At 39.4% G+C, this 27972-nt stretch overlaps 2 protein-coding genes across 4 annotated transcripts in view; one reads left to right on the top strand and one right to left on the bottom strand.

Moving 5' to 3' along the window:
- Positions 1 to 117: 117 nt before the first annotated feature.
- Positions 118 to 25340, bottom strand: NAA50 (N-alpha-acetyltransferase 50, NatE catalytic subunit). Of its 2 annotated transcripts, none has more exons than XM_032299031.1 (5): positions 24984 to 25340; positions 5547 to 5680; positions 5009 to 5128; positions 4628 to 4694; positions 118 to 3061 (listed from the first exon to the last, which is right to left on the bottom strand). In XM_032299031.1, exons 1-5 carry the CDS (start codon positions 24989 to 24991, stop codon positions 2884 to 2886), a joined length of 507 nt encoding a protein of 168 aa, XP_032154922.1. In that variant the 5' UTR covers positions 24992 to 25340; the 3' UTR covers positions 118 to 2883. The 2 variants fall into 2 exon arrangements, with proteins under 2 accessions (XP_032154922.1, XP_032154921.1); XM_032299030.1 differs by having other exon boundaries at positions 5547 to 5683; positions 24984 to 25313.
- A 518-nt stretch (positions 25341 to 25858) lies between these two features.
- Positions 25859 to 27972, top strand: part of ATP6V1A (ATPase H+ transporting V1 subunit A) — a 61494-nt gene continuing 59380 nt past the window's right edge. Inside the window, exon 1 of one of the 2 annotated variants that reach the window (XM_032299028.1) lies at positions 25859 to 26150. The gene's annotated coding sequence lies outside the window, so the exon portion shown is untranslated. The other variant, XM_032299029.1, reaches the window with a different exon arrangement.

Raw genomic sequence — 27972 nt, 5'->3', positions numbered from 1 at the left:
CCTTAAAGAAATGCGAAAGTAAATTGAAGCAGTAACGGAAACACTACACAATGAGTATGTACAGTTGCTGGCTGTAGAATTCAACAATACAGTTTTGACATTTATAGATATCACAGGTCACTAACAGAACAACACATAAGTTTATTTCAGATGTAACAGCAATGTTAAAATTGACAAGTTTTAATTCTTAACTGCACCAAGTATACTTAGCCATTTAAGTATTTTTTTTAAAGTTATTCCCTCCAAAAAACTGAGGGAGCTTTTCTTTTCCACCACCACACACCATGGTTTCCCAATAGTTCTCTTTTTGGAGGACTTTTCAATTGATGAGTAAACAAGCTGCTTTAGAGATATTTCAGAACTTCTCCCAAATGAAAACTAATCTGGACAAACTATATATTGCATAGATTTCTCTACAGATTCTTTGCTTTAAAACCTAAATGCAACTACCATAAAGTGTAATTTTAACCTATTTGTTCCACAGTAAAAACTATTTGTCCTGAAAAATATGATGGATATATCCTGTGATTTTCTAGTTAACAGACTTGTTCTACCTCAAAGATAATTATTATCATATATCAAAATAATCAGCTCAACATGGGACCTTACTTCGATCTTTACTGACTCACAGGCGTATGAAGTTGTGCCCGACTTTTTACCTCTTCCACATTTTTCTTCTCCTCCTCCGTAAGTGGATGGAATTATTTAATGTAAGTTTGATGTAGGACAATTAACCTTTTATAAACATATACAGTTTAAGTCACTGAGTAGCGTGGAAAAAGAAACTCTCTATATATTGATAGGGAGCCTACACAATTCAAAATTTAATATTTTTCCTCCTTAAATAACATGTACTTGTCATGAGGCAGCTATTCGGTTTTCAATAACCACATTTAGGGATACATTCATAGGACTGATTAGATAGTCCAGGTGAAATGGTTATAGAAATAGAGGCAGTGTCATCTCAGAAAACCATTTATATATCAAAGTCCATTTTGATATCCGGGAAGTTTACAAAAAGGCTGCTGTATTCTTCAAACTAATTACACCTTCTGTAACTCAAGCACTCTTCTCTTGGCAAGAGCAAGCTGAAGCTTATACATGAAGATAAAGATGCTTAATGCTAAACTCTTCTTCTAAGCTCAGATTTGGATTGTTTAAGAAATGAACATCCCCCAAAAACCAGCAAGGTCTTTTTACATTTTTACCATCTTAAGATTAGAACTCTATAAACTCCTTCATCAACTGTCTTCTTTTTCTGTATTATTCTTGGCACTCGAGACTGTTGTCGTCTACTGCACTTTGTACTTTCACATTCTCAAAAACTTAAGGTTATAAAGTGTGCATAAACATTTTATAAAATAATTTTGTCATTTAACATATTTGGAGATGAGACTTTTATACCAGAATTTTACATAAGAGGATAAATACTACGAATGAAACTTCCTTTTAAAGTCAAATGACGGCAAGCTCAAGCCCTGTGCATTATTTTAAAGTCTGAGAATATTTCTAACTATTGGAGATGGGACTACAAGAGGAAAACATAAATATTTCAGATGTCTCCCATCTTACAAAGTTATCAACCTGTCAAAGCCACTCCCTATGTGCCAGAATATGATCTGGCATAAACCAGTCCTCTCAGTGGAGGAGGTCACAGTGCCATTTGTATTATTAACACTTTACACTTCTGCTTTTCCAAGAATAGAAGCAATATGTTTAACAATTACCCCTGCCCCAAATCCTTAAACTCAGTATCACAGGCACAGAGTGTAAGCAAATCTGGGATGCTCTCCAACAGATATGCAATAGCACAGCTATGTTATTCTCAAAAATACTGCCTGCATATTTTTTCCTGTAAAATCAAATGCTCAGTGGTTACACTTTTAACAGCTGGCACTGGATGACATTAATTGCATTTATTATGTCACAGTCCATCTAAGCTTCCTTTAGGTATTTTTTATTATGTTCAACAGAAAACACCTGCTTCAGGTTTATTTAGGGGTAGTGACCTATAAGGACATCAACTCAATTTTTAAGGTTAGGCTATTTTTGGGTTTACTGAAGAAAAAGGAACAGGGAAAAAATTAAATCACAACAAACCTCTTTAGGTCAGTTAAAGGCCATATCTCTAGCTGGGATATTAAAACAAATTAATCTCACCAGCTCATATTCTAAAAGTTAATGCCACTAGTAACAATCAACAGCAGGAAAAAAGAACCTGCTAGTAACCAGCCCACTCAATAGCAAAAAAGCAGTTTAACTCAAATATTTAGACAAAAATATAACACTACCTAAACCAAACTGCCCCACCCACCAGCAAGAAGAGAAGAAACAAATGCTTAATAATCAAAATAAGCTTAGTATTTCTTAGAAGGATAACGATGTTCCAACTTCTGAGAGTGTGCTCAGAAGGACTAAAGGTGGAGTGAAGGCAATGCCAAGGGATTAGTATCCCACAAAGTCTTAAAAAACCCAAAGTACCACAAACACACTCAACTTGTCTATGAATTAAAGAATAAGATATTGCTGCTGCTTCTATTTGTCTTTTGAAATATACAATATTTTGTGGGCTCTGCCATTCAATGTGAAAGCAGGACATTAAATTTGAAATTATCTGACAACTAAATTTTTAGGACTAACTTTAACTGCAAAATTAAACAGATCTCCTTTTCCTTCCTTCAAACCACCTCACAAAAATAAAACAATCCAAACATGATTTTTTTTAAAGTCCTTGAAAGTATTAAAACTCTTAGAGGAAACAAAAGGAAGAAGGAAAAACAAGAACAAGGGGGGAGAAAAGTTTTAAAAGAAAACGGGGGGAATCAATGGGCCTCTCTTTTATTTGGCGACAAGCAAGTGCAAGAAAGTTCATTTGTAATTTGTTCAGTTGTCTGTCTTTTGCACATCTACATTCTGACCAGAAGGAACTTTGAGGTTTTTCTGCAGCACATGAGCATCTGCGGGCTCTATCCTCTTATAGTAGTTCTTCTTTGTCTCGATAATCTCAAAGCCAAACTTCCTGTAGAAGTCAATTGCCGACTCATTGCTGATCTGGACATGCCTGAGACATAAGAGAATATCAGAAAAAAATTAAACTTCAGGTTTCATCAAGTTTTAAGCATTCTCCACAGATACCTCCAAATTGGTTGGAGCTAGAATACTGCAGACACGTTACATTCTCTTTACAATTACCAATAATCAACAAAGGTTAGGCATGCTTACCTAAAAGCTTTTGATGAAATTTTACACTTTTAAGCTAATCTTGTCTAACATTTATAAGACAGCTGGCTGAGATTAGAAGGCTCATAGTGTTTCTTCTTGTAGTCAACAAAGGGTAAAGTAACATAGCTATCAAAATATTTTTCATTGTAAGAGGAGAAATTATGGCTGGGTGCAGTGGCTCATGCCTGTAATCACAGCACTTTGGGAGGCCAAGGCTGGCAGATCACGAGGTCAGGAGATGGAGATCATCCTGGCCAACATGGCAAAACCCCATCTCTACTAAAATACAAAAAAATCAGCCAAGCATGGTGGCACGCCAGCTACTTGGGAAGCTGAGGTAGGAGAATCGTTTGAACCCAAGGTTGCAGTGAGCAAAGATTGTGCCATTGTACTCCAGCCTGGCCACAGAGCAAGACTCTGTCTCAAAAAACAAACAAGCAAGCAAGCAAAAAAAAAAAAAAAGAGAAATTATTAAAAGTCCCTAATAACACACAGAAAAAAGTGATTAAAAATAAAAAACAAAAAGCTACAGTCTCTAAGTTTGAATATATATCTTCTTTCTGATTGATTAAAAACATGGTATGTCCTTTTTTTTTTTTTTTTTTTATTTAAAGACAGAGTCTTGCTGTGTCACTAGGCACCAGGCTGGAGTGCAGTGGTGCAATCTCGGCTCACTGCAACTTCTGCCTCCCAGATTCAACCAATTCTCCTCCCTCAGCCTCCTGAGTAGCTGGGACCACAGGTGCGCGCCACCACGCCCAGCTAATTTTTGTATTTTTAAGTAGAGACGGGGTTTCACCATGGTCTCAATCTCTTCACCTTGTGATCCGCCTGCCTTGGTCTCCCAAAGTGCTGGAATTACAGGCATGAGCCACCGTGCCCGGCCTGGTATGTCTTAAAAATTATAACACCGTATAATCTCTCACACGGCCAAACTAAATTATGAACATCTATGACTGTGATCTTAGTCATAGCTCTTAATCTACAGTCTCCTCAGATTCAAGTATAATCTCAGCTAGGCAATCCCTGATTTTGATTATTAAACTCTACTACAAATGATCATGTCACATATCCCTGAACAAAACACACAAGGTTTTCCATAAGAAAAGTAGTATTTAAGGTCATGAATGGCTGTGAATTCTGAAGACCTGAGTTTTAATCCTGATTTCATCCTTATGACTTTGGAGCTCTCATTGTAATATAATAAAGCAATGTGTTCTATCTCAGGTTTCTAATCTACTACTATTAATAAAACAAAACTAAACAAAACTAACAACTACCCAACTACTTCCATAGTGTTTCCAAAGACACAATAAGTGACCAGATTTTAAAGTTTCTAGTAAAGATTTTTACTGCCAATTTATTAAACCACTTTGATAAGAACATTAAACTTTATGTTACTTACAGATAGATGTTGTCAAAAGTACCATCTTTTTCACAGATGTTTAAGACATGATTTAACATTTTAGTTCCTGTTAATAAAACAAACAAATACGTAACTTTGTAAATCAGCCTTTAAATTATACATCTATCCATTTGCCATCTGAACTATTTATTGAGTCCTACATACATAACAAATCTATGTAGGGCTTCTGATAGAATTACGTTAATAAACATTAGTTATTTTTCACCATATTTTATATAATTCAGTAACCCTTTCTCAGTATTCCTTAAAAAGACCCAATTAACTAACTAGGTCAGACACATTAACAAATAATATATTTATGCTTCTCTGAAGTAAAAAAAACAAAAAAACAAAAAAAACACCACACATATAATTTTTTACCTATTCCTAGCCTTCGGTAAGGTGCCAGACATCCTAGTGTCATGATGTAAAGTCTCTTCTGGTTCTGTGAATGATCCACCCTACAGCATACAGCACCTACAGCAATATCATTGAAATAGGCTGCCAAGGAAAATACAAAGATATAACAACAGAGTAACACATTTTATTTAATCTTTTTCCCTTTTAAAGGACTATATTGTTGCTATCAACATTAAATTTCATCAACCATTCCATGAATATCAATGACCTCAAAACTCTTGCACCATCTTAGGAAGTTTAAGTCTCCTCTAGAGTATAGTTTAAAAAGTGAAAACACACAGGCATACACTAAATAATTAAGAACACTTAGCATTTCTTTTTAAAATTCAACTATTTTATTCAACTGATTTCTGAGATTTTTCTCACAACCTAGACCACTCCCATTTCCTCACTTGTAATATAAGCAAACTAGTTAACTCTTTCTGCTCTATAAAAAACTAGGGTTCAAGAACAGAAAGAAAGAAAAGAAGGGAGAAAAAAAAAAAAAACTGTATTATACCAAGTTTTGCTAGCTCTCCAACCTCCAGCACATCCTTGTAGAACTTGTCATTGTAGCTGACTGGAAAGATGACCTGATTCAATCTTTTCAACTGTTTAATATTGTGTGGTGTCACATCTCCCAGCTCGATCCGGCTACTGGAACAAATCAAAATGTACTCAATAAAACATAATTAGCCTCATTTGTTAATATGAATATATGAAAGGGGTACTAAGTCTTTTTTACATGATTGATAAATCCAACTCTTTCAGAGTGGCTTTATATCCTCATGAAGATTACCATTTATAAGCAAATTTCGCCGTTCAATATAAATTCTACTCACTGCTTTCATACAATTACATACACTTAGAGACAAATATGGTATAGAACAACTAACAAAGGCCAGAATAACATTCTAAAAATGTCAAAATTTTCCTTATTTATAGTTCAGAAAAATTTAGATACACCTATTTCTGGTAAAATTACAGCTCATTTGTCCAAGCAATTTATTCTAAGAAAATAATGGAAGTGTGCAATACCGTGCACATTCTATTCATTGAAAACCATGGTCTAGGAACTACCTACATCAGAGTCACAGAGGTGATATTCAAAATTCACATTCCTGGACACACATACCCCATTTTCAGAACCACAAGCTGTTGGAAATGAAACAAAGGAATACACATTTTGAAAAACACCTCAGTTTGAAAACTATCCATTAAGAAAGCAACAGGAGTGATACGGTTTGGCTGTGTCCCTGTCCAAATTTCATCTTATTGTTCCCATAATTCCCACGTCATGGAAGGGACCCGGTCAATCATGGAGGCGGTTGCCCTCATGCTGTTCTCGTGATAGTGAGTTCTCACAAGATCTGATGGTTTTAAAAGGGGCCTTTCCCCCTCTTTGCTCTCATTCTTCTTCCTGCCACCATGTGAAGAATGATGTGTTTGCTTCTGCTTCTACCATGATTATAGGTTTCTGAGACCTCCCCATCCCTGTGGAACTGTAAGTCAGTTAAACTTCTTTCTGTTATGAATTGCCCAGTCTCGGGTATGTTTTTATTAGCAGCGTGAGAACGGACTAACACAAGGAGCACGCCTAAGAAACCACCAGTAATCAAAACAATTGGTTCCATGAACAAAAAGATTAAAGCTAAAAAGTTTTGAGTTCCAATTTCTAACAAAGTATCAAAGTTGTTTTGCCTGTAGAGCTGCAAACAAAAGAATTTTTAACAGCTGAAGTGAACTTCACTACTGTTAAAGGTAGATCAAATTCGATAAGGCAAACCTGACAGTATTCTACACTCCCCCCCACCCCCAACCCCATCGGTATTATTTGCCCAAAAAAGATGTTGTATACTGTAGAGAAAAAAGCACATTTCAACTATATTTAACAACTGACTTCTGTTAACATACACAGAAGCATGCTTGAAAGGATTGTAATGTGTAGTAGAAATTGTAATTTTAAAAACTGTATTTTGAAATGTTGAAATTTAGATTAAAAAACAAAAAACACCAGCTGGGCATGAAGACCTGTAATCCCAGCACCTTGGGAGGCCAAGGTTAGAGGATCCTTTGAGCCCTGGAGTTCAAGACCAGCCTGGGCAATATAGCAAAACTTTATAAGAAATTTTTAAAAAGAGCCAGGCACGGTGGCTCACGCCTGTAATCCTAGCACTTTGGGAGGCCGAGGTGGGTGGATCACCTGAGGTCAGGAGTTTAAGACCAGCCTGGCCAACAGGGTTGGCCCCATCTTTAAAAAAATAAAAATAAAAATTTAAAAAACAAAACGAAAAAACCAAGTGAGGTGGTTTGCACCTATGGTCCCGGCTATTTAGAAGGCTAAAGTGAGAGAATTGCTTGGGCCTGGGAGGTCGAGGCTACAGTAAGCTGTGATTGTGCACCGCTGCATTCCAGCCTGGGTGACAGAGAGACTGTCTCAAAACAAAACAGCAACAATTACAAATTAAAAAAAAAAAAAAAAAAGAAATTTCTAAAGTTGATTTATCTGGAGAGGAATATGATGTAATATTGATCTTATAGTACAATTCTCTAATGTATTACTCTGTAATGCCTAGTTTGGAGAACATTCTGCTTGCTAAGGAGTTAGAGGCAAAAACAGAGGAGACTTTGCTCCCCATTTAAGCAGTCTGTATGAACACAAAAGATAGCATAAAGCATCCTTCCTGTCACATACTTAGCAGTTTTGAAGGGCTTAGATCATTTGAAACCTTTAGCCTTTCTGCCTCAATGATTTAATTTTTATAACACTGATCTATAATATTTGTTGCAATCAATTATCTTTGCATGTCTTGTATGTCTTCCTAAAATCTGAAGTTTCCTAGGAACCACACAGATTAAATAAACAAATATGTCAGTAAAAGAGTAAGAGATTTATATATTTAAAAAACTTCTCAGCACCATAGGAAAGGCTAAAAAATAAAAATAAAAAAAATAGAGATTTTCTTGTACTAGTCTCTTCCAACTTCTAGCCACTTAAGTATGGCCTTTTCTCATCCCAAATATTTGACAACTGTAATGAATTCCCTGTATGAAATTCATGTTTTCTTTAAATAGATTATATCTCATTCACAGAACTCCCCCTCTTCATTAAAGCACACCTGCTTTTTTTCCTTTTTTTTTTTTGAGACGGAGTTTCGCTTTTGTTGCCCAGGCTGGAGTGCAATGGCGCGATCTCGGCTCACCGCAACCTCCGCCTCCTGGGTTCAGGCAATTCTCCTGCCTCAGCCTCCTGAGTAGCTGGGATTACAGGCATGCGCCACCATGCCCAGCTGATTTTTTGTATTTTTAGTAGAGACGGGGTTTCACTATGTTGACCAGGATGGTCTCGATCTCTTGACCTCGTGATCCGCCCGCCTCGGCCTCCCAAAGTGCTGGGATTACAGGCTTGAGCCACCGCACCCGGCTTTTTTTTCCTTCTTTAAGGCTGAAAGTAAATGACATTTTGCCCAGAACACTTCTCTGACTAAAATCTACTGGACTCTGGACTCACTTTCCCCACTATCTACCATTCACATAAAAAAAAAAAAAAAAAAAAAAAAATCTGTGGATACTGTTATCTTGTAAAATACAGAATCCTTTATTTTTTTTTTGAGACAGCGTTTCACTGTTGCCCAGGCTCACTGCAGCCTCCACTTCCCAGGTTCAAGAGATCTTCTCACCTCAGCCTCATGAGAAGCTGAGACTACAGGCACATACCACCATGCCCAGCTAATTTTTAAATTTTTGTAGAGGCAGGGTTTCACCATGTTGCCCAGACTAGTCTCCAGTTCCTGAGCTCAAGTGATCCACCCAACCTTAGCCTCCCAAAGTTCTAGGCTTACAGGAGTGAGCCACCGTGCCCGGCCAAAATACAGGATCACATCTTACCTACATTTTCTGCTGTTTAAATTACCAGAGTGCCACAAGTTGGGTGTAATTTTTATTTTTTTTTACATACAGTTTATATTAATTCAGAGCACATCATTTAAAAAAAAGTTTTAGTATTTAAAGTGATTTAATCTTTGCCTGATTAAAAAAATACATGTCCTGTTTTTTTTTTTTTTAAAAAAGCACACCACAGAAATGACAAAGAAAGGTAAAATATCCTGCACTAATACATCCAGAAATAAGTTTGTTGATAGTCTTCCAATATTTTTCTATGCACATATAAATACACATATACGTTTTAAACAAATCTGAGATGTATCTGGTAGCTGTTGGAAAAATTAAGTCATTTATGAGAAATTAATGATTTTTGCTAGAAACAAATAGGCTAGAACAATTTCAAAGTGTTCACTTAATGTAACCCTGTCAGCAAAACTGAGCTTCAAATACAGTTAACTCTAACATGATATGTCTGACTGAAACGGAATACTTCTGTAATCCTGCTCACTTAGTTCCAAATTATTTTAAGATGTAGATTTTCTAAATATATCAAAGTAATAAACATCAACCTGCAAATTTAGCAAAGAACATGTAGTAAAGGCATAAGCATAAGGGATATGTAGAAATGTCAATAAAATGATAACATTACTTAAATGTAGACAACCAAAAAGCTTTCAGTTAAAATAATCTATAAAAAATTAAAAGTCCAAAGTCTCTATTAAAAAAACTAATCTAATGGAGATTTTAAGAATTCTGTGAATCTAAATTTTTCTAAAGTTCTTAAGAACAGAGTTGCCTATTTAAAAAGCATACCATTTCAATAAATTTGAATATCTATGTGTTGTGCATCTGGAATGCAAAGGAGTTTATATTTAGTAGGAGAGACAGGTATATACAATGTGTTACTAACAGTGAATGCACATATAGTACAAAAATACTAGAATGAAGGTGACCCTGGGAAACATTTTGAAGAATGACTAGCTAATTCTGTGGAAGGGCAAGAGATGCAGTCTAACAAAATATGAAAAAAATAACAATGATGTAGTCAAAAAACTACAGTCAGTTTGATATGGCTAAAGCATCAAGTGTGCTTGTTGTGTAAATGTGGAAGCTGAGAAAGAACCAATTTTATGAGGGCCTCATATATCGACACATTTGGTTATCATCTCTATACTTACCTCTTGGTGATCTCATTCAATCTTGTAGCCGTGTGGCTTTAATGCTGCCAATTCCAAATTTCTGTCTCTAGCCTATCACTCCTGAATTTGACACTCCTAAACCCAAGCCATTTTTTGTAGACACTTCAAAGTGAACATACTGCAAACAATTTGGGATCTTTGTTCCCAAATCTGCTTCTCAGTTTTTCCTATGTCAACTGATGGACTCTCCATCCTTGGCTACAGAATACGTACGTTAACTCCTTCAAGTCTCTGTTCAAATGATATATCAAAAAGGCTTACTCTGACACATTTAATTTTCTTTTTCTTTTTTTTTTTTGAGATAGTCTCACTCCGTTGCCCAGGCTGAAGTGCAGCAGTGCAATCTTGGCTTACTGCAACCTCAGCCTCCCGGGTTCAAGGAATCCTCCTGCCTCAGCCTCCCAAGTAGCTGAGATTACAAGCATATGCCACTAGCCCTGATGAATTTTTGTATTTTTGGTAGAGATGGGGTTTCACCATGTTGGCCAGGCTGGTCTTAACTCATGGCCTCAAGTGATCTGCTTGCCCACCCTGGCCTCCCAAAGTGTTGGAGCTATAGGTGCGAGCCACTGCACCTGGCCCTTGTAATATTATTTTTTTTAAAGACTGAGTCTCACCCTGTCACCCAGGCTGGAGCGCAGTGGTGCAATCTCAACTCACTGCAATCTCTGCCTCCTGGGTTCAAGCGATTCTCCTGCCTCAGCCTCCTGAATCGCTGGGACTACAGGCATGTGCCACCAGGCCCAGTTAATTTTTTTTTTTTTTTTTTTAGTAGAAACAGGATTTCATCACCATATTGGCCAGGCTGGTCTTGAACTCTTGACCTCGTGAGCCACCCAACTCAGCCTCCCAGAGTGCTGGATTATAGACGTAAGCCACGGTACCCACCCCTCTGTAATATTCTTGATATGTTTTCTTATCAGGGTTATGTTGGCCTCAAAGAGAGTTTGGAAATGTTTCTTACTTCTTGCTGTTTCATTTGATCAACGAATAGAAAGCTCCAAGTATTTTCAAATTACGTTAGTAAGGGCATAAATATTTAGTATTTAGTACTACTGTTGATAATTTGACCCTTTTATCCTTTTGAAATATCCCTCCTTTTTGTTGGTAATACTCCTTGTCTTAAAGTCTACTTTTTTCATCAATTCACACATACAGCTTTTTTTTTTTTTAGATGGAGGTGTCTCAACTCTGTTGCCCAGGTTAGAGCGTAGTAGCGCAATCTTGGCTCACTGCTACCTCTGCCTTCCTGCCTCAGGGGATTCACCTGCCTCAGACTTCCAAGTAGTTGGGACCACAGGTGCATGCCACCACTTCTAACTAATGGTCTCGAACTCCTGAACTCAAGCAATCTACCTGCCTCAGCCTCCAAAAGTGCTGGGATTACAGGCTTAAACCACCAGACCTGGCCTTATAACTTCCTTTGAATCAAAGTTTCATGTTCTTTTACCCTTTTCTTTTCTTTTTACTTTTCCTTGTGTCCTTATATTTAAAGTATGTGTCATGTAAACAGCATATGCTTGGATCTTATTAATCTGACAATTGGAATAACTAGTCCATTAACATTTAATGGGCCAGGCACAATGGCTCACACCTGTAATACCAGCACTTTGGAAGGCCGAGGCAGGCGGATCACTTGAAGCCAGGAGTTTGATATTGGCCTGGTCAACATGGTGAAACCCTGTCTCTACTAAAAATACAAAAAATTAGCCAGGTGTGGTGGTGTGTGCCTGTAGTCCCAGCTACTTGAGAGGCTAGAAGTTCAAAATCTAGCTGTTAGCAGGGTCATGCTCTCTAAACTCTATGAAAGAATTTTCCTTGCCCTTCCAGCTTCTGGTGGCCCCAGGCTCGCGGCAGCCTATCTCCAATCTCTGCCTCCATCTTCACAAGGTCTTTACAGTTTGCCTGTTTCCTTTCCTCTTCTTATAAGGACACTAAGTCATGACATTTAGGACCCACTACAATTCAGCATGAACTCAATTATACCCGCAAAGACCCTCTTTTTTTTTTTTTTTTTTGAGATGGAGTTTTGCTCTTGTCCAGGCTGGAATTCGGTGGCGCCACCTAGGCTCACCACAACCCCTGCCTCCTGGGGTCAAGCTATTCTCCTGCTTTAGCCTCCAGGCTAGTTAGGATTACAGGCATGCACTACCAAGCCCAGCTAATTTTGTATTTTTAGTAGAGACGGGGTTTCTCCATGTTGGTCAGGCTGGTCTCCAACTCCCAGCCTCAGGTGATCTGCCTGCCTTGGCCTCCCAAAGTGTGGGATTACAGGCGTGAGCCACCGTGACCAGCCAAAGACCCTATTTCTAACTTAGGTCACACGCTGAGGTTCCAGGTAGATAAGAATTTTTGAACGATACTAGTTTAAAATCACTGCATCTGCCACCTTGAATTAGCCCAGTGAAACCCATTTCAGACATTTAACCACTAAACTGTGGCTGTGCCATTTTAGATTTCCATCAGTGATGTATTTAGGTTCAAGTTCTCTACACCTTTTATTGCCTTTCTGTTTTTTTCTGTCGAACCTAGTGTCAAATGCTTCTAAGGTATGAATGGGCACTTTAAAAAATGATTTATAAAATGCAATCTAAACGTTACCCAATGTGGCTGAAGCAATGCTAGTATTAAACAGACAAAAACTAGATAGTAAAGGGAAATGGACTTTTTAAATGAAAGAATTCCCTTTTATAACACATTACTTTGACAGCTGTTTCCTGAAACATAACTAATTCATAAGCATATAAGCTTTGATTATGGGACTGTGTCAGACTACCAAGGATGTCTGTAGTGAGAAAAAGGTCAAAGAACAGAATATAAGAAACACTTGAATTTTAGAGGTGAAACAACAGGAACCTACAAAGATGTCCAAGAAACAATTTTCAAGAGAATGGACGTAAAAACCTGGAGAGTAATGTTACAAAATCCAAGAATGGATCCCAAACCTGGTTATATACCAGAATTACCTTGCCAGTTAAAAATCCAGGCTCCCAAATTCCACCTTGGCAGCTTTACTTTTGTAATTAAGCTTGTTATGTAAATCGTCCAAATTTAACACCCGTCCAAATTAAATTTCCACTGCATGTGTGTAAATTCCTAAATCTGAGAAATCTGGTGAGGGAAACAGGGACTAAGGATGGGCACAGAGAATGGGTCACTGGAAAAAAAAACTATGCTATATGATAACAACGGATTTCACTCAAACCAGTAAACAGTTTGCTTAGTTCTGATAAGAATTTAATATAATGTAACAATGTAGACTTTCTTAATTTATCAGTAGTTTAACACCTTTCTTCTGCATATAAGACAGAAATTGCTGGCCTAAGGGTTAAATCACCATGTGGTCACATTTATTTGACCCACACTTTTTTTTTTTTTGAGACAGTCTCCCTCTGTGGCCCAGGCTGGAGTGCAGTGGTGCGATCTCAGCTTACTGCAACCTCTGCCTCCCAGGTTAAGCAATTCTCATGCCTCAGCCTCCTGAGTGGCTGGGACTACAGGCACCTGCCCATGCCCAGCTAGTTTCTGCATTTTTAGTAGAGATGGGGTTTCACCATGTTGGTCAAGCTGGTCTCGAACTCCTGACCTCCTGCCTAGGCCTCCAAAAGTGCTGGGATTACAGGTGCGAGCCACCGTGCCTGGCCTACCCCATAGTTTTTCTTTTTTGTTTCTGGTTTTTAAGTTTGCTGCAATATTTAAATGAAATGATTTTACATAAAGTCTCAAGTTGCAGCTTCTCTTAACTGATTTACCTTATCTGCGTGGTCCCTGTTGGCACTAGAGTTTACAGCCCCTACCTGTAGAAAATTGAAGACAGTTGATATTAAATAAACTAAATTACTCTCTTAGCTCAAGTAAATTGGTGTAACATGCTACTTTTCCTTGTTTTTCAAATCCATAACAATCAAACCCCAAGGCACTTTCATATCACAATTTTTAGACTAAGGAACTGAAAGTGGGACAGACTGTGATGTAAACAAGAAACAACAACTGCCAAAGTGCCCACAGACACTTTATACTAAGTCCTTAAATGTGAAAAATGCAGTTACTTGCCTGCCTCTTTATAGATTCCCATTGGCTATTAATATGCGCCAGTCCCACAAGATTAGTGTATTTATTCAGTATAATTTAATGTACGTAACTCCTGGGCTTAGAATGTGCTAGTAGGAAATCTTTACTCTTGGTTTACAAATCAAGCAGTGTGATGAGACAGATAATGCACACTAAATTTTAGCACAGTGATGTCAGATTAATGTGCATGCAAATGTTTTTAGCTATTTAATGTATTGTCAATTATGCTCATAATTGTAAAACCATTTAGTAGCAATATTCTGAAAGACCACAAGATGGGGATATGACTCCACAAAAGTGGGTCTCAGTACAAAATAGTTTTTTTTTTTTTTTTTTTTAGAAGGAAGGTTTCGCTATATTGCCCAGGGGCCTCTAACTCCTGGGCTCAAATGATCTTCCAGCCTGGGCCTCCAGAGTAGCTAGGACTACAGGCATCGCATCACCACACCAGGCTCAACCTGTGACTTTTCAAGTTACATAACAAAAAGTGAAAATGAGGCTGTAATCCCAGCACTTTGGGAGGCTGAGGTGGGCGGATCACGAGGTCAAGAGATCAAGACCATCCTGGCCAACATGGTGAAACACCGTCTCTATGAAAAATACAAAAATTTTCTGGGTGAAGCGTGCCTGTAGTCCAAGCTACTCAGGAGGCTGAGGCAGGACAATTTCTTAAACCTGGGAGGCAGAGGTTGCAGTGAGCCCAGGTCGTGCCATTGCACTCCAACCTGGCAACACCAAGACTCCATCTCAAAAAAAAAAAAAAAAAAAAGTGAAAATGAAGTATAGACAAAGCTTAAAGCCTGTTTTTACAGTGAGTATTAAGTGTACTATGGCAGATAATTTTAACTGCCTGTTCATTTGTTGTACAGAGTATCTGATATTTTACAATGACGAAATTGAACCCCCAAGAGACAAATGTATCTGTAGCTATACAGACAATTACAGATAAAGCCAGAATACAGCCTATGTCTATTAGTTCCCATTGTAGCACAAGATCAGTCACATCATGTTCTGTCAAAGGAGTGATCTTTACTTCTCAAGGTCACTTTTCAAAAAAAGAGAGATCTATTGGGAAACATTTTTCTGATGTATACTGATAAAGGTGCATTTGCATAAAACTCAAAAGCATCTTTCAGTGAGGATCAAATGGTCCTTTGATTTAAAAATGTCAGGTGGTTAGAAGGAAGGTAATTTTTTCTTAGCTAGCAGTAATATCCCCAAACTCTTACCCTGTAGTAAATTACATGAAAGGGAGATAGATTCCTCTAGAAAATAAATTCCTTCAACCTGAAAGTACGCCCATTCAGAATTTAACAAAGCACAGCTTAAATACTAACTGCTCAGAAGGTTTTAACCCGTCATCCACTTCTACCTTATATGAACTGTATTACTGTTTCTGTCCTTACAAGGCACATCTCTGCCCTGCTACAAACATGTATTTTTATACCTTACCTCTTTAAAACTTAGGGCAGGATCTCAAATATTTCAGGGAATTACTAAATTACTTAGTAAGTTCCATCTCAACTAGATTTTACAGCAGCGTTTCTTAATCTCAACATTGGCATTTGGGGCTACATAATTCTTTGTTGTGAGGAGCCTTTCCAGTGCACTGTAGGATACTCAGCAGGATCCCTAGCTTCTACCCACTAGGTGCCAGAACTCTCCCTTATCCTGTTAGGAAAACCAAGTGTCTTCAGACATTATCAATAATTGGGAAGAGGGTGTGGGGGTTGCCCTAGTTGGCAGTCACTGTTCTAGAGGTTTAGCGGTCATTTTAAAAGTGAAAGTGGAATCTCAGCACTTTGGGAAGCAAAAGTGGGCGGATACCTTGAATCCAGGAGTTTGAGATCAGCCTGGGCAACAAGGTGAAACCCCGACTCTATTTCTTTAAAAAAAGCGAAGGTGGGGTGGACCAGCTCTCCGAACTGTATGCCTGCCAAGTATCAGAGGTATAAAAATCTCAGCAATTATTTGGTCAGTTACCAATGCTAAATATACACATGGGTACAATCTGCTCAAGACTATAACCTAAAAAGAATCAAATTTTTCTTTGGAAAATTGTTTTCACTGTCATCCATATATTCAGTAAAGAAAGCTCCTTGCCAGCTATGGCTTTTCTTTCACTACTACATAAATGTTAATGTTTTTATTTCCAAATCTCTGAATCCAAGCCATTATTTCTGACTGGTTACTGGTGATCTCCACAAGAATCTCAAATTCAACACATCCAAAAGTGACATCATCACTTTCCATAAGAAATTAGAACTACCTCTATGCTCTATGAAGAGCCCACCATTCATCCAATAGAGAAATTTAGTTTTCAATGTATTCTTTATGCCCTATTTTAATCTGTTAATCTTGCTTCCACAATTACCTACAAAACAGAACTGGCACACAGCTAGAATCTTTGACCATTCCTATTCAGGTTCAAGCCATTCCCTTTAAAGACAACCAAGGCCCAGAGGTTGAAACACCTTTATTAGTGACCCTACTGCTAGTGATCATTTGTAGTGCATAAAACTGAAACTTGGTTGCTTTTAGTTCAATGCTTTTTGCATTATAGTAAGTTTCCTTTATAATAAATAACTATACAGACTAGAAGCGGGGGAACCCAAACATACCTTTAAATAATACCCTATTTTCTGGAAAGAGAAGTGTTTGAAATGCTCCTAAGCACAAAATATTTTCCTTGCTTAACAAGTTTCACCTCTAAAAATTTTTATTTCAGATGACCTGGGCCCTAATGTCTCAACCCCACTTTCTAAAGAACATCATCTCTGTTTTATAATTTGAAGTCAATCAGCATCCCAATTAATAACTGGCTAAGTTATAAAGCAACTTACATCACAAAATGACCAGTAAAAATGATATATGTCCCAACTTTACTAAATCATCATCAAACTTTTAAAAAAGGAAATGCCATTTATTACCTAATCAGCAAAGTAAAACTACAGTTAAAGCAAAATGTGAATATTTACTCAAAGAAAGCTTGTATGGAAGTTATTAGTTATTTCTATAATTTAAAAAGCATTCCATGTATTGAATGCATCCCAAAGAAACTTTATACCATTCATGGTTGAAATGTCAGCCACAACATCATCTGTTTTCTTGAGGTTTTTGCAAGTACCCTTCCTATTCATTAGCCCTTGGAGAAAGAAGGATATTCTCATACACTGCTGTAGAATAATTGCTACTATGTTTTTGGAGGTCAACCGGCAACAAATATCAGAGCTTTAAAAATGCCAGTAGCTTTTGATCTGAAAAATTCATTCTTGGGAAATTATCCAAAAGAAATAATTAAGGATGTGTGTCAGGTAGTTTTATGAACAAGCATTCACTAGAGCACTATAGGGGACTGACATGAGATGTCTCTGGAATTGGAGAACAAGGTTTTCCCTTAACAGTTTCTGACAGAGGCAAAATATAGCTTGCACTAGCTCAAGAAACATGAATACTTCCAATTATCTCTTCCCTACCCATTCACAGCAGACCAAGTGACTGAATGACAACACTTTAACCAAAAACCAGAGTCGCCTCAAAATCTTTCACCAGAGGTATAAACAGTCTATTGGCCTAGAAGTTGAAACATTTAGAAATATCTACCATCTGGAAAGTAGATTCTAAAGAAACAGATCCTGTTTTATACAATTTTGGCTTTTAATGGGTTTAGCATGGGCCTGCTCCAACACAAATACAAGTGACATACAAAATTCAAACATGTTTACTATCTTGGGAAGACTTCCTTGACAAAACAAAAAGTTTAGTATCCACATTAACTTGAGGAGAAATCATTTTAACACGTAGTCAAAATTTATTTTACCTTAAAAAACTTTTTTCATTCCAAGTCTTTAAAATCCAGTTTACTACACTTAACAGTATAGCCCAATTCAGCTACTCATTTTCCTTAGAAATATTTGATCGGTATTTACATTTCATAAAATTTGTAGTAGATTCACCATATCTAAGCTGTTTCAAAACATACTTAAAAACTGATCAATAACTGTGAGTTTTCTGTTCTTTTTGAGACAGGGTCTTGCTCTGTCACCCAGGCTGGAGCACAGTTGCATTATCAAGCCTCACTGCAGTGCAATTGCAAACCTCCTGAGCTCAAGCAATTCTCCCACCTTGACTTCCCAAGTAGCTGGGACTATAGGTACACACCATCATACCCAGCTAATTACAATTATTACTATTTTTTTTGTAGAGACGAGGTCTCACTATGTTACAACCCAGGCTGGTCTTGAACTACTGGGCTCAAGTGATCCTCCTGCTTTGTCCCCCCGCAAGTGTTGGGACTACGAGTATGAACCACAGTACCAGCTGAGAATCAGCTGTCACACTTTGAAGTTTAAAATTTAGTTCTTCTGCCTTCATTACTTTTAATTAAAACCCAATGACAAAAGGTGAACAGTAATCAATCTGGTAAAACAGATTAACAGATTTACAGTACCCTTTAAAGCTTCCATTTTTATGTCTACTAATGGCTTCCCCACATAGGCAGTATCATGTAGATGATACCAGAGTTTTCAATGACTTCATCATAAGGACTAGTGGTGGTAACAGAAGCTTTATCACTTTGAACTTCACAGATATGATCAAACTGAAACACTGTATCTCCTTTTACATAACATTAACAGTTACTTCTCTGTTTACAGAGGTATAATAAAAAGAAAAGAAAAAAACAGTTAACTTCTCTAATTTCTTCAGTGCCTGAGAGTCTGAACTGAACCTGTGCATATACAACAGTAGGTGTTTTCAGAAAGTAATGTGGATGACTATACTTGAATGAAGGATAATCGAAGAAACACACATAATTTGGCTTCAAAACATGAACATTATTACATGTTGGAAAATAGTGAAACAAATCAGCCGCCCAGCATTCCTGCTCCATGTCCTCAGCTCCCACACTGCAGCCATCTTACCCAGGAAATTACAACCGTGCCACAGATCACAAGGTACATTTCAACTGCTCAACAGCCAACTGTAGCTAGTCAGGACTGGATTGGACAGAACAGTAACATTTTTGCCATTAAGTTAGGCATTGAATAGACTTAAATGTAACTCTCATGTTCACCATGGGAAGAATGTTTCTACTGGTTACTACTGGTATTTTATTGGTTACTGCAGGCTTGTTTGAAACAAGATTAAGGCCAATCATTTGAATAATTGAGATAGAATCTCTCTTCAGATGTCACACAGCTGAAAGCCATAGGTAGCACCTGGAAGAAAAAATAGCAGTCAAAAAGATTTCCAACCGGGCGCAGTGGCTCACACCTGTAATCCCAGCACTTTGGGAGGGCAAGGCGGGCAGATCCCCTGAGGCTGGGAGTTTGATGCTCCCTGACCAACATGGAGAAACCCTGTCTCTACTAAAAATACAAAATTAGCCAGGCATGGTGGTGCAAGCCTGTAATCCCAGCTACTCAGGAGGCAGAGGCGGCAGTGAGCCGAGATTGCACCATTGCTCTCCAGCCTGGGCAACAAGACCCTAACTTCGCTTCAACAACAATAACAACAAAAAGATTTAAAGATTTCCACAGGCCAAACAGAGGATGTAGCAAAGTAAATTTTAATAAAGATATTAGTTTGGTTTGGTCAGAGCTTTAGATTTAGAAAGATTTTAATTGACAATACAGCTAATGTCCAACAATGTAAAATTAATTTGAGCATAAATTACAGTAACAGGAAACATAATTTAGACCAATTAGAGTTTCCACTCTACTGAGCATATGTACAGTAATATTCGCATAACAGCAGTCAGGATCTTTGAAACTACGATAAACAGGGAATATGTCTTGATTTACTAAGATGAGTGCCTGGGCTACTAAGTGACTTTAAAAAAATCTTTTATAACCCAGAAATTATTGATTATTCTTTGTTCAGAGCTTTACTAAGAGATGTCTGAAATTTTAAGAAGAAATCACACCACTAATGGCAACACGAGTCAACAATGCACACAACTGTATAGGCAGCAGATGGACTTTCTAAATTACACAATTCTATTTACAGATAGATGCAAACACTTGATCTTATGCTTTAAGTGGCATAGTTGTGCCACGTCATTAAATACTGAAATAAATATTATAAATTACGTCCCTTTTATATTAGTGAGGATTTTTTTAAAAAAAACTTATGCTGTAAGTAGGTTGTATTTTATATTAATTCATCTCAACACAGTAAGGGCACATTACAAAGTACTTGTTAAAATTCACTATTTCAGTCAACACATCACAAATTATTTGTTTCACAGGAGTATAAACTGCAGGTTTATAAAAGGTGTCAAATGCTACGTCAGCCTGACTAGCTTTTGGTTTTATTGAAAAACAAAACAGCAATATAACCTTTAAAAAAAAAAAGTATTTTTTTTTTTTTAAAGGTTATATTGCTGTTTTATATTTATTTTTGAGACCAGGTTTTGCTCTGCTGCCTAGGCTGAAATGTAGTAATAAGATCCTGGCTCTCTGCAGCCTTCACCTCCTGGGCTCAACTGATCCTCCTCCCTGAGCCTCCCATGTAACTGGAATTACAGACATGCACCACCATGCCTGGCTAATTTTTTTTTTTAAACAGTCTTACTCTGTTGCCCAGGCTGGAGTGCAGTGGCATGATTTCAGTTCACTACAACCCTGCGTTCAAGTGATTCTCCAGGCTGATTTATTGTTTATAGAGACAGAGTCTCACTATGCTGCTGAGCCTGTTTTGAAAAGTTTTATTAATGTGTTAGAAACATACAGTAAAGATCACAAATCTTGTTTACATCTACATATACCTATGTCACCAATACCCAAATTTACAGAGTATTTCTAGCATCTCAGAATGCTAGAAATATTCCTTTTGCCCCTTCCCAGTCCAGAGGCTGTCAGAGGTAACCACTGTTTTGAGTCTTAAAGTTTTCTGACTGCAGAATCTTACATTTTATTTTAACATTTGATAAAATGGCTTCACTATTCCAATTAGTAAACTACATTGTTGCATATTTATATTACTGCTACCTACTTTCCCATCTTAGTCATGTATTCGCATTTTGTTAAAGACATTTTTTATTAGAACTAATTTGCACTTCTTTACTACAATAAGAGGCTAAATGATTTGGTTTATTATAGTTTCCATTACACAGCCACCTCAGTCATGGTTATCTGTAACATACCTTCTTGCTTGAAATCACCTCCCCTAGAGAAGAACAACAGATAAAATTACAACCCACAAATTCAAACTACAATGTCCCTGGTTCATAAAAACCACCAATCTAAAAAGGAAGCAATATCTCCCAGTATATCTCAAACTTTTAGATGTGCACATAAATTATATTCAGTAGTTAATAACCAGAAATTTATCTTCTATGGAGGAAAGACATGCTAATACAATGGAACGTCCTACTGCTACTACTAATACTCATAGAAAAAATATGAAGAAAAACCAGATTATCTGCCAGGCGCGATGGCTCATGTCTGTAATCCCAGCACTTTGGGAGGCTGAGGAGGGTGAACCATGAGGTCAGGATTTCGACACCAGCCTGGCCAATATACCGATACCCTGGTCTCTACTAAAAATACAAAAAGTTAGCCGGGTGTGCTGATGCGTGCCTGTAGTCCCGGCTATTCAGGAGGGTGAGGCAGAAGAATCACTTGAACCCAAGGAGGCAGAGGTTGCAGTGAGCTGAGATCATGCCACTGAACTCCAGCCTGGGTGACAGAGCAAGACTCCGACAAAAAAGAGAAGACCAGACCAGACAAGTTTTAAGTTTCAATATGACAGGCGATACAGGCAACAAGTTTTAAATATTTGACTGGTTTTGTCTTGCGAATTCTGCAGTTTCCAATTTTAGATACTTCAATTTACTGTTTACTTAGGTCAATATACAATAGAACACTTAGCAAATAAAATTTCATACAAAAAAACACATAATAAAGACCACTGTTTCATTTTTATAGGCCATTCCAAATTAAGTCAGGACTATAAAACCGACCACATTGTACATGGTGGTACAAGTTTTGGAACTCAAGGCGCTTAACTTATTTTAAATCTATGCTGCTGTAGGTTCAGTGTCCGAGCAAATACAAGTAAGGTTCACACAACTCATTTGTTGAGGATCTTAAATACAGACTTAGAAGCAAAAAAAAAAAAAATTAAAGTTTCATATCATCTGGGAGTTAGTTCATTTGTTAAGTTAAAAGGATTACTCCTGTGAAATCATCTTAAAGGTTTACAGTAAAGAACACAATTCTAAGCTCCCAATCACAAAAAGTAATAGAAACTTTACAGGCACAGTTACTGGCATAAAGATACAGATTCAATAATTTTAAGTTTCCTCTAAATTCGGCCAGTTACTCATTTCTAGGGACCTGTCTCCAACAGGTTACATGTAAATATCCATTTTAAACAGAGATAAATTGCTCCATGAATATCTTAAAGACAGACTGAATAATATGACTGTTCAGCTCCATTTCTATTGCCAAGTTAACAATCAGAAAGAACATCACACCCGATGGAGACTGAACTAGATTGAAGATTTTGGAACTAAACATACAGAATAATTTCCTGGAGTCCCCCTTTGTCAATCCATGGCAGTTTCAACATTGGGAACTCTTCAGTCTCATTTTTCTTACGGAACAGAACATGACAATGAGTACTGAGTGCCTGACAATGAGTACAAAAATGAGTAAGAGACAGCAACCAAGCTCAAGAAGTGCAGTATATGCTGTACTTGGTGGCTCATGCCTGTAATTCTAGCACTTTGGGAGGCAGAGGCTGGTGGACTGCTTGAGCCCAGGAGTTTGAGATCAGCCTGGCCAACATAGTGAGACCTCCGTCTCTACAAAATATACAAAAATTAGCCAGGAGTGGTGGTGTGCACCTGTAGTCCCAACAACTCGGGAGGCTGAGGTGGGAGGATTGCTTGAGCCTGGAAGGCAGAGGTGGCAGAGGTTGCAAGTGGCGGAGATGGAGCCACTGCACTCTGGCCTGGGTGACAGGGTGAGACCCTGTATCAAAGGGGAAAAAAAAAAAAAAAAAAAAAAGGAAGAAAGAAAGAAAAAAAAGAACTGCAGCATAGCAGAAAAACAACATTCCCCAAATATGTTGGATTGTATCTAAAATAGCCAAGCTTCCCAGATTATGATTCAAGTGGAGCAAATACTTCCTATACTCGTCAATTAATTTCCCTAACTGGAACTCTTTAGAACTTGAAGTGAAACAATGCAGGTATAGTGAATAGTTCACGTTTCTTAAACTTTAAAGATTCTTAATACAAAACATACTATTCAACATTAGGATATCCAGTATTTAAAGGAAAATTAGAGTAAGGAAACATGTTACAGACCTAAGACCAAATTAAATTTTCTTGAAATCTCTCCAGTAATCTCAAACACTGATACACAGAGATAATATTTAGGTCCTTATTTGAGGCAGTATGAGCTTACGTTGAAAGTGACTTTTACTTCATCCTCAAAAGGGCTGTTGAATAGTTGGAATGGCTTCGCTAACTAAAAACATAGTTACAGTTTCCTAATCGATTTACAACAGCAAACTAAGGCATTGCAGAGAACTTTCTAACGATTATGAGCTTCATTTCTTTGAGGGTAAAGACAAGCTCCAAAACAGCTTATTTAGGCAATGCTTCGGAACAATGTTATGTAATTAATATATTAAAACTATATAACTTAATGGTAAGGAGGCATTTCATAAAAATTTAAACAGTTGAGGCCGGGCGCGGTGGGTCAAGCCTGTAATCCCAGCACTTTGGGAGGCCGAGGCGGGCGGATCGCGAGGTCAAGAGATCGAGACCATCCTGGCCAACATGGTGCAATCCCGTCCCTACTAAAAATACAAAAATTAGCTGGGCGTGGTGGTGTGAGCCTGTAGTTCCAGCTACTGGGGAGGCTGAGGCAGGAGAATTGCTTGAACCCAGGAGGCGGAGGTTGCAGTGGGCCGAGATTGTGCCACTGCACTCCAGCCTGGCGCCTGGCGACAGAGTGAGACTCTATCTCCAAAAAAAAAAAAAAAAAAAAAAAAAAAATTTAAACAGTCGATCCAAAATAATTCCTAATTTTATTCAAGAGGCAAACGGTGAAAGGCCGAACATTAACTTTGTCAATCACCTTAAATGAGCAGCGTGGTAAACTACCCAGGAGCCCCTCAGCACTCAGGGGCAATAGTGAACTGCTGAAGCAATAGCTCCACCTACCGATCCACGCTATACTTCCTTAAATTTGTTGGCACCCCAAGTCTACAGTGATCGCGCTCTCTCCCCCTCCTCCACTCGCTGTGACCCAACCCAAATCTAGTTGAGTCACTAGCTCTTAATACTCATCCCCGTGCTCTTTATTCCAATCTCTTCTTCCTCCAGAAGGTTCTGCACAGCTCCCAAGCGTGAATAAAACTGAAAGGTGTCAAACACCGCCGTTGCAGAGTTGAGTCTGGAGATGGAAGACAACCAAACCACTCCACCTGGAGCGGCGGCCCGGGGTGGCTCGGCGGTCCGCTCCGGGGAGGGAGGCCCCAGGCGACTCACAATAGCCTTTCCATGTTGCCCCACTCAGCCGCTACTCTCCACTCAACCCACACTCGTCCTCCGGACCGAAACCCTGGGACCCTGGGGTCTTGCCTCCGCTGGCCCTTCAGCCCGCCAACAGCCCGAGCCTCGCCTCCGCCCCCTCCGAGAGCCGACCGAACTGAGAAGCCTAGAAATCTCCCTCTGCCGGTCTTCGCCCTGAGACTCTCCTCTCCTTCGCAGCTCTCCCCTTCTACACCGGCCCGGGCCCCTCTACCCCGCCGGCCGAGCCCTGCCCAACTGCCCTTCTCACCCTTTCATCTTCCCCGCCTGCTGAGGCCGTCGTTACCACCGATATCAGCGCCGTCGTCGTCGCCGCCCTCAGGTCTCCGCGCCCTCAGCTCGGGCCACTCAACCCCGCAAGCCGGCCTCCTAGCCAGGGCAAGGAGCTGAGCTAGCGACGAAGGCCGCGAGAGTCAAGCGAGCGCCCAAATCTCTGGTGGGGGCGGGGATGTCTCCCGCCGCCGCGCAGGTCCCGCTGCTTCTCCACACGTGCACTCGGGTCTCTCGGCTCCCTCCCGCCGCTACAGCCAGCCAGACCAGCCGCCGCGCGGTGACCTTTCACCCCGCCCCTCTGCGCGCCGGCGCGTCCGCCGCCTCGCGCGCAGCCGCACTGCTCGCCTCCGCGCACCCTGCCCCCTCCACTCGGGAACCTCCATCTTTCTACCGAACTGTGGCTTCTGGCGTCATTCTCCTCCCTCCCCCCTATTACAACACTACTTGTGTGGCTGGCTCGGTAGGCCCTGGCGGTAAAATCCGGATTTTTCCACCCCTTCCTCGCCTGTCTCGTATCCGCAAGATCAGCCTTTCTCGGACCCGTTCTTCCCAGTTTGTGGTCTCCAGAGTGACCTTCAAACGCTCTTGCCTTCTACCAGGGTTTTATAAAGCTAGTTCTAATAAATGTAAATAAATCTGTGGAAAGCTCAGGTAAGTTAGGTGTTTTAAAACAAATAAACGTAGTTAACAATCGGCCAGATAGCTTGGTTACCCTCCAGCACGCTTCCAGTTTTGAGATCACGTGATTGACCCAAACCTCAGAGCCTGGAATTTTACAGGCGGATTCCAAAGGGAAGGAACCCCACCGCCATTTCCTGTCCCTGGATCGTGGCGTGAACGTCACTTCCTTAGCAATGCGCTTTAACCCTTGCTGTCCACGTCTTCCACATTGTACTTTACAACACAGTCCTTGTGAAAATTTATCTTTATTTCTTAAATCTAAGGAGATTAAAATTCAAGGAATCTAAAAATACAGGCCCCCAAGATGTAGCGAGATGGGATGAGGAAGGCAGGGCGGAGCTCGACGTCACATGACTGGTTGGGCCCGCCCCCCCCTCGCCTGCAGCTGAGGACTTCCCCTCCCGTGGTGACAGAGCCTCTGGGTCCTCGGTCGGTACTGTCTCTGCACCTCGCGCCCCAGCAGGTGAGCGGCGGCCGGTAACTGGCGAGTGGTGGGGGCAGAACGGGTAAAGGGGGTAGAAGAAGGCAGAGGAGAGAGAGAAGGGAGAGTGTGAACGACGACCTCCCTGCCTGAGGCTTCCTCCCCGCTGTCACCCTGCATGGACAAGGAGCTCATTTCCCCTGACCCCCGCTTCCCCAAGTGTGGTCGTCCCCGCTACTTGGGGATTGAGATGTCCACCTTTCCCAGGGTTGGAAGTGAGTGCGGCCATAATGATTCTCTACTCAGAGCCTTTGGGGCTTCGGGTAGCAGATTATTTCAGCCATTCCACAGGGATCTGCAGTAGACACTAGGTCCCATTCCTTAAAGCCCATTCTTTGGCAAAGATCCTCACCGTCCTTACCCTCGGCGCAGGGCTGAGGAGCGGGGAGGTAGCTAAAACCCTGAAGGCAGAGGCGTCTCCGGTGAGAGGCTTGGGAGGGACTGTCAGATACGGCCCTCACTGCGGAGTCACTGTAAAGCTTCTCTCCGAATGTGCTTTCTCAGTAATTCTAAGGGTTTTATCTGACATCCCTGCAGGGAAGTTTCCATAGATGTTAACGTGCTTCAGATGGGGCTGGAAGGGTAAAAGAAGGGCTTTTACTTTTTCTTCTCTGAGGGAGAGGACGGTTGAAGGAATACTGTCTTCAAAACAGAGGGTGTTAGTAATGCGACAGTCTCGATTAAATGAGGAGGCGTTGAAAAATGGTATTGTGGTGTCGTGGTGTGCGGGAGGCCCAGGCTAGTTTAGGGAAAAGTGAGTAGGGTTCCCTGAAACCGAAGTAAAAAACTGATTGGGTTGGAAGTATTGTTAAACCAGATTTATTTGGCCATATGCTTAAAGGTAGAATCAAGTCGAGATGTTGCTGTCTGCACATATTTTCTGCCTTTAATCTTTCCCTTTTTGTCATTTTTCCCGAAAATATTACTTGCCACTCCCAGACTATTCCTCTACCGACTTTGTAGTAAATTTAGGTGAAGTAGCATTTGTATCCCTCCTAAGTTTCCCCAATTGTAAAACTCCCGGTGCCCTCTTCAAATTTTGATGAATAGTATTTTGTGAAAATACAGAAGTTGTTTTGCCCAGGTGTTGTCCAACCGGAGTACTCCCATTCTGTCTGTAATGTATTACCAGTGTTCTGACCCCAAACAACGGGCTTTAGGGAAGAATGTTTTTCAGTTTGTGGTTAAACTCATTTTGATTGTACTGCAAACTCAGAAAATTCCATGCTGCTTTTCACTCTGACAAATATTACAAATTTGATATTTAAATTACACCTCAATATGAAAAATTGTATGCTCAGTTAAATCTTGTAGTTTTCTAAGATAATTAAAGAAGACTGCTGAAAAATGAGGAAGATAGAATCATCTTTGAGTGGTGGATGTGACTGATTTATTTTTGTTTTTCTGTGTCTTCCAAATGCTATACAATAAACTGGCCTTATTTTGTTAAGGAGAACAAAAAGTTAATATTCTAGAATAGTAGCCATTTAACAAAGTACTTTTATTGTAAGTTCAAAATACATAACCTGGCTTATTGATGCTCCTTGCTGGAAAACATAACCTTGAAGATGTTGCTTTCCCCAAGTAATGAAGAAGCTTACTATTATCTCTTGTGGATTTACCATTTTAATATTTTGTACTTAGGACCCATACTGGACAATAGACTAATATATTGATATATTTATGCCACCATGCCTGCTTTCGATATATATGTGTGTGTGTGTCAGTCTGTGTGTGTGTGTGTATATATATATAGTTTTAGCCATTAATTTTCTGCATAATAAGATTTTCTTGATCTCTAGAG

Source organism: Sapajus apella, unplaced genomic scaffold (genome assembly GCF_009761245.1).
Source record: "Sapajus apella isolate SASKATOON/1434 unplaced genomic scaffold, GSC_monkey_1.0 scaffold40, whole genome shotgun sequence".
Lineage (NCBI taxonomy): Eukaryota > Metazoa > Chordata > Mammalia > Primates > Cebidae > Sapajus > Sapajus apella.
The sequence above is the reverse complement of the archived record's forward strand: the minus strand, read 5'-3'. Positions and strand labels throughout refer to the sequence as shown.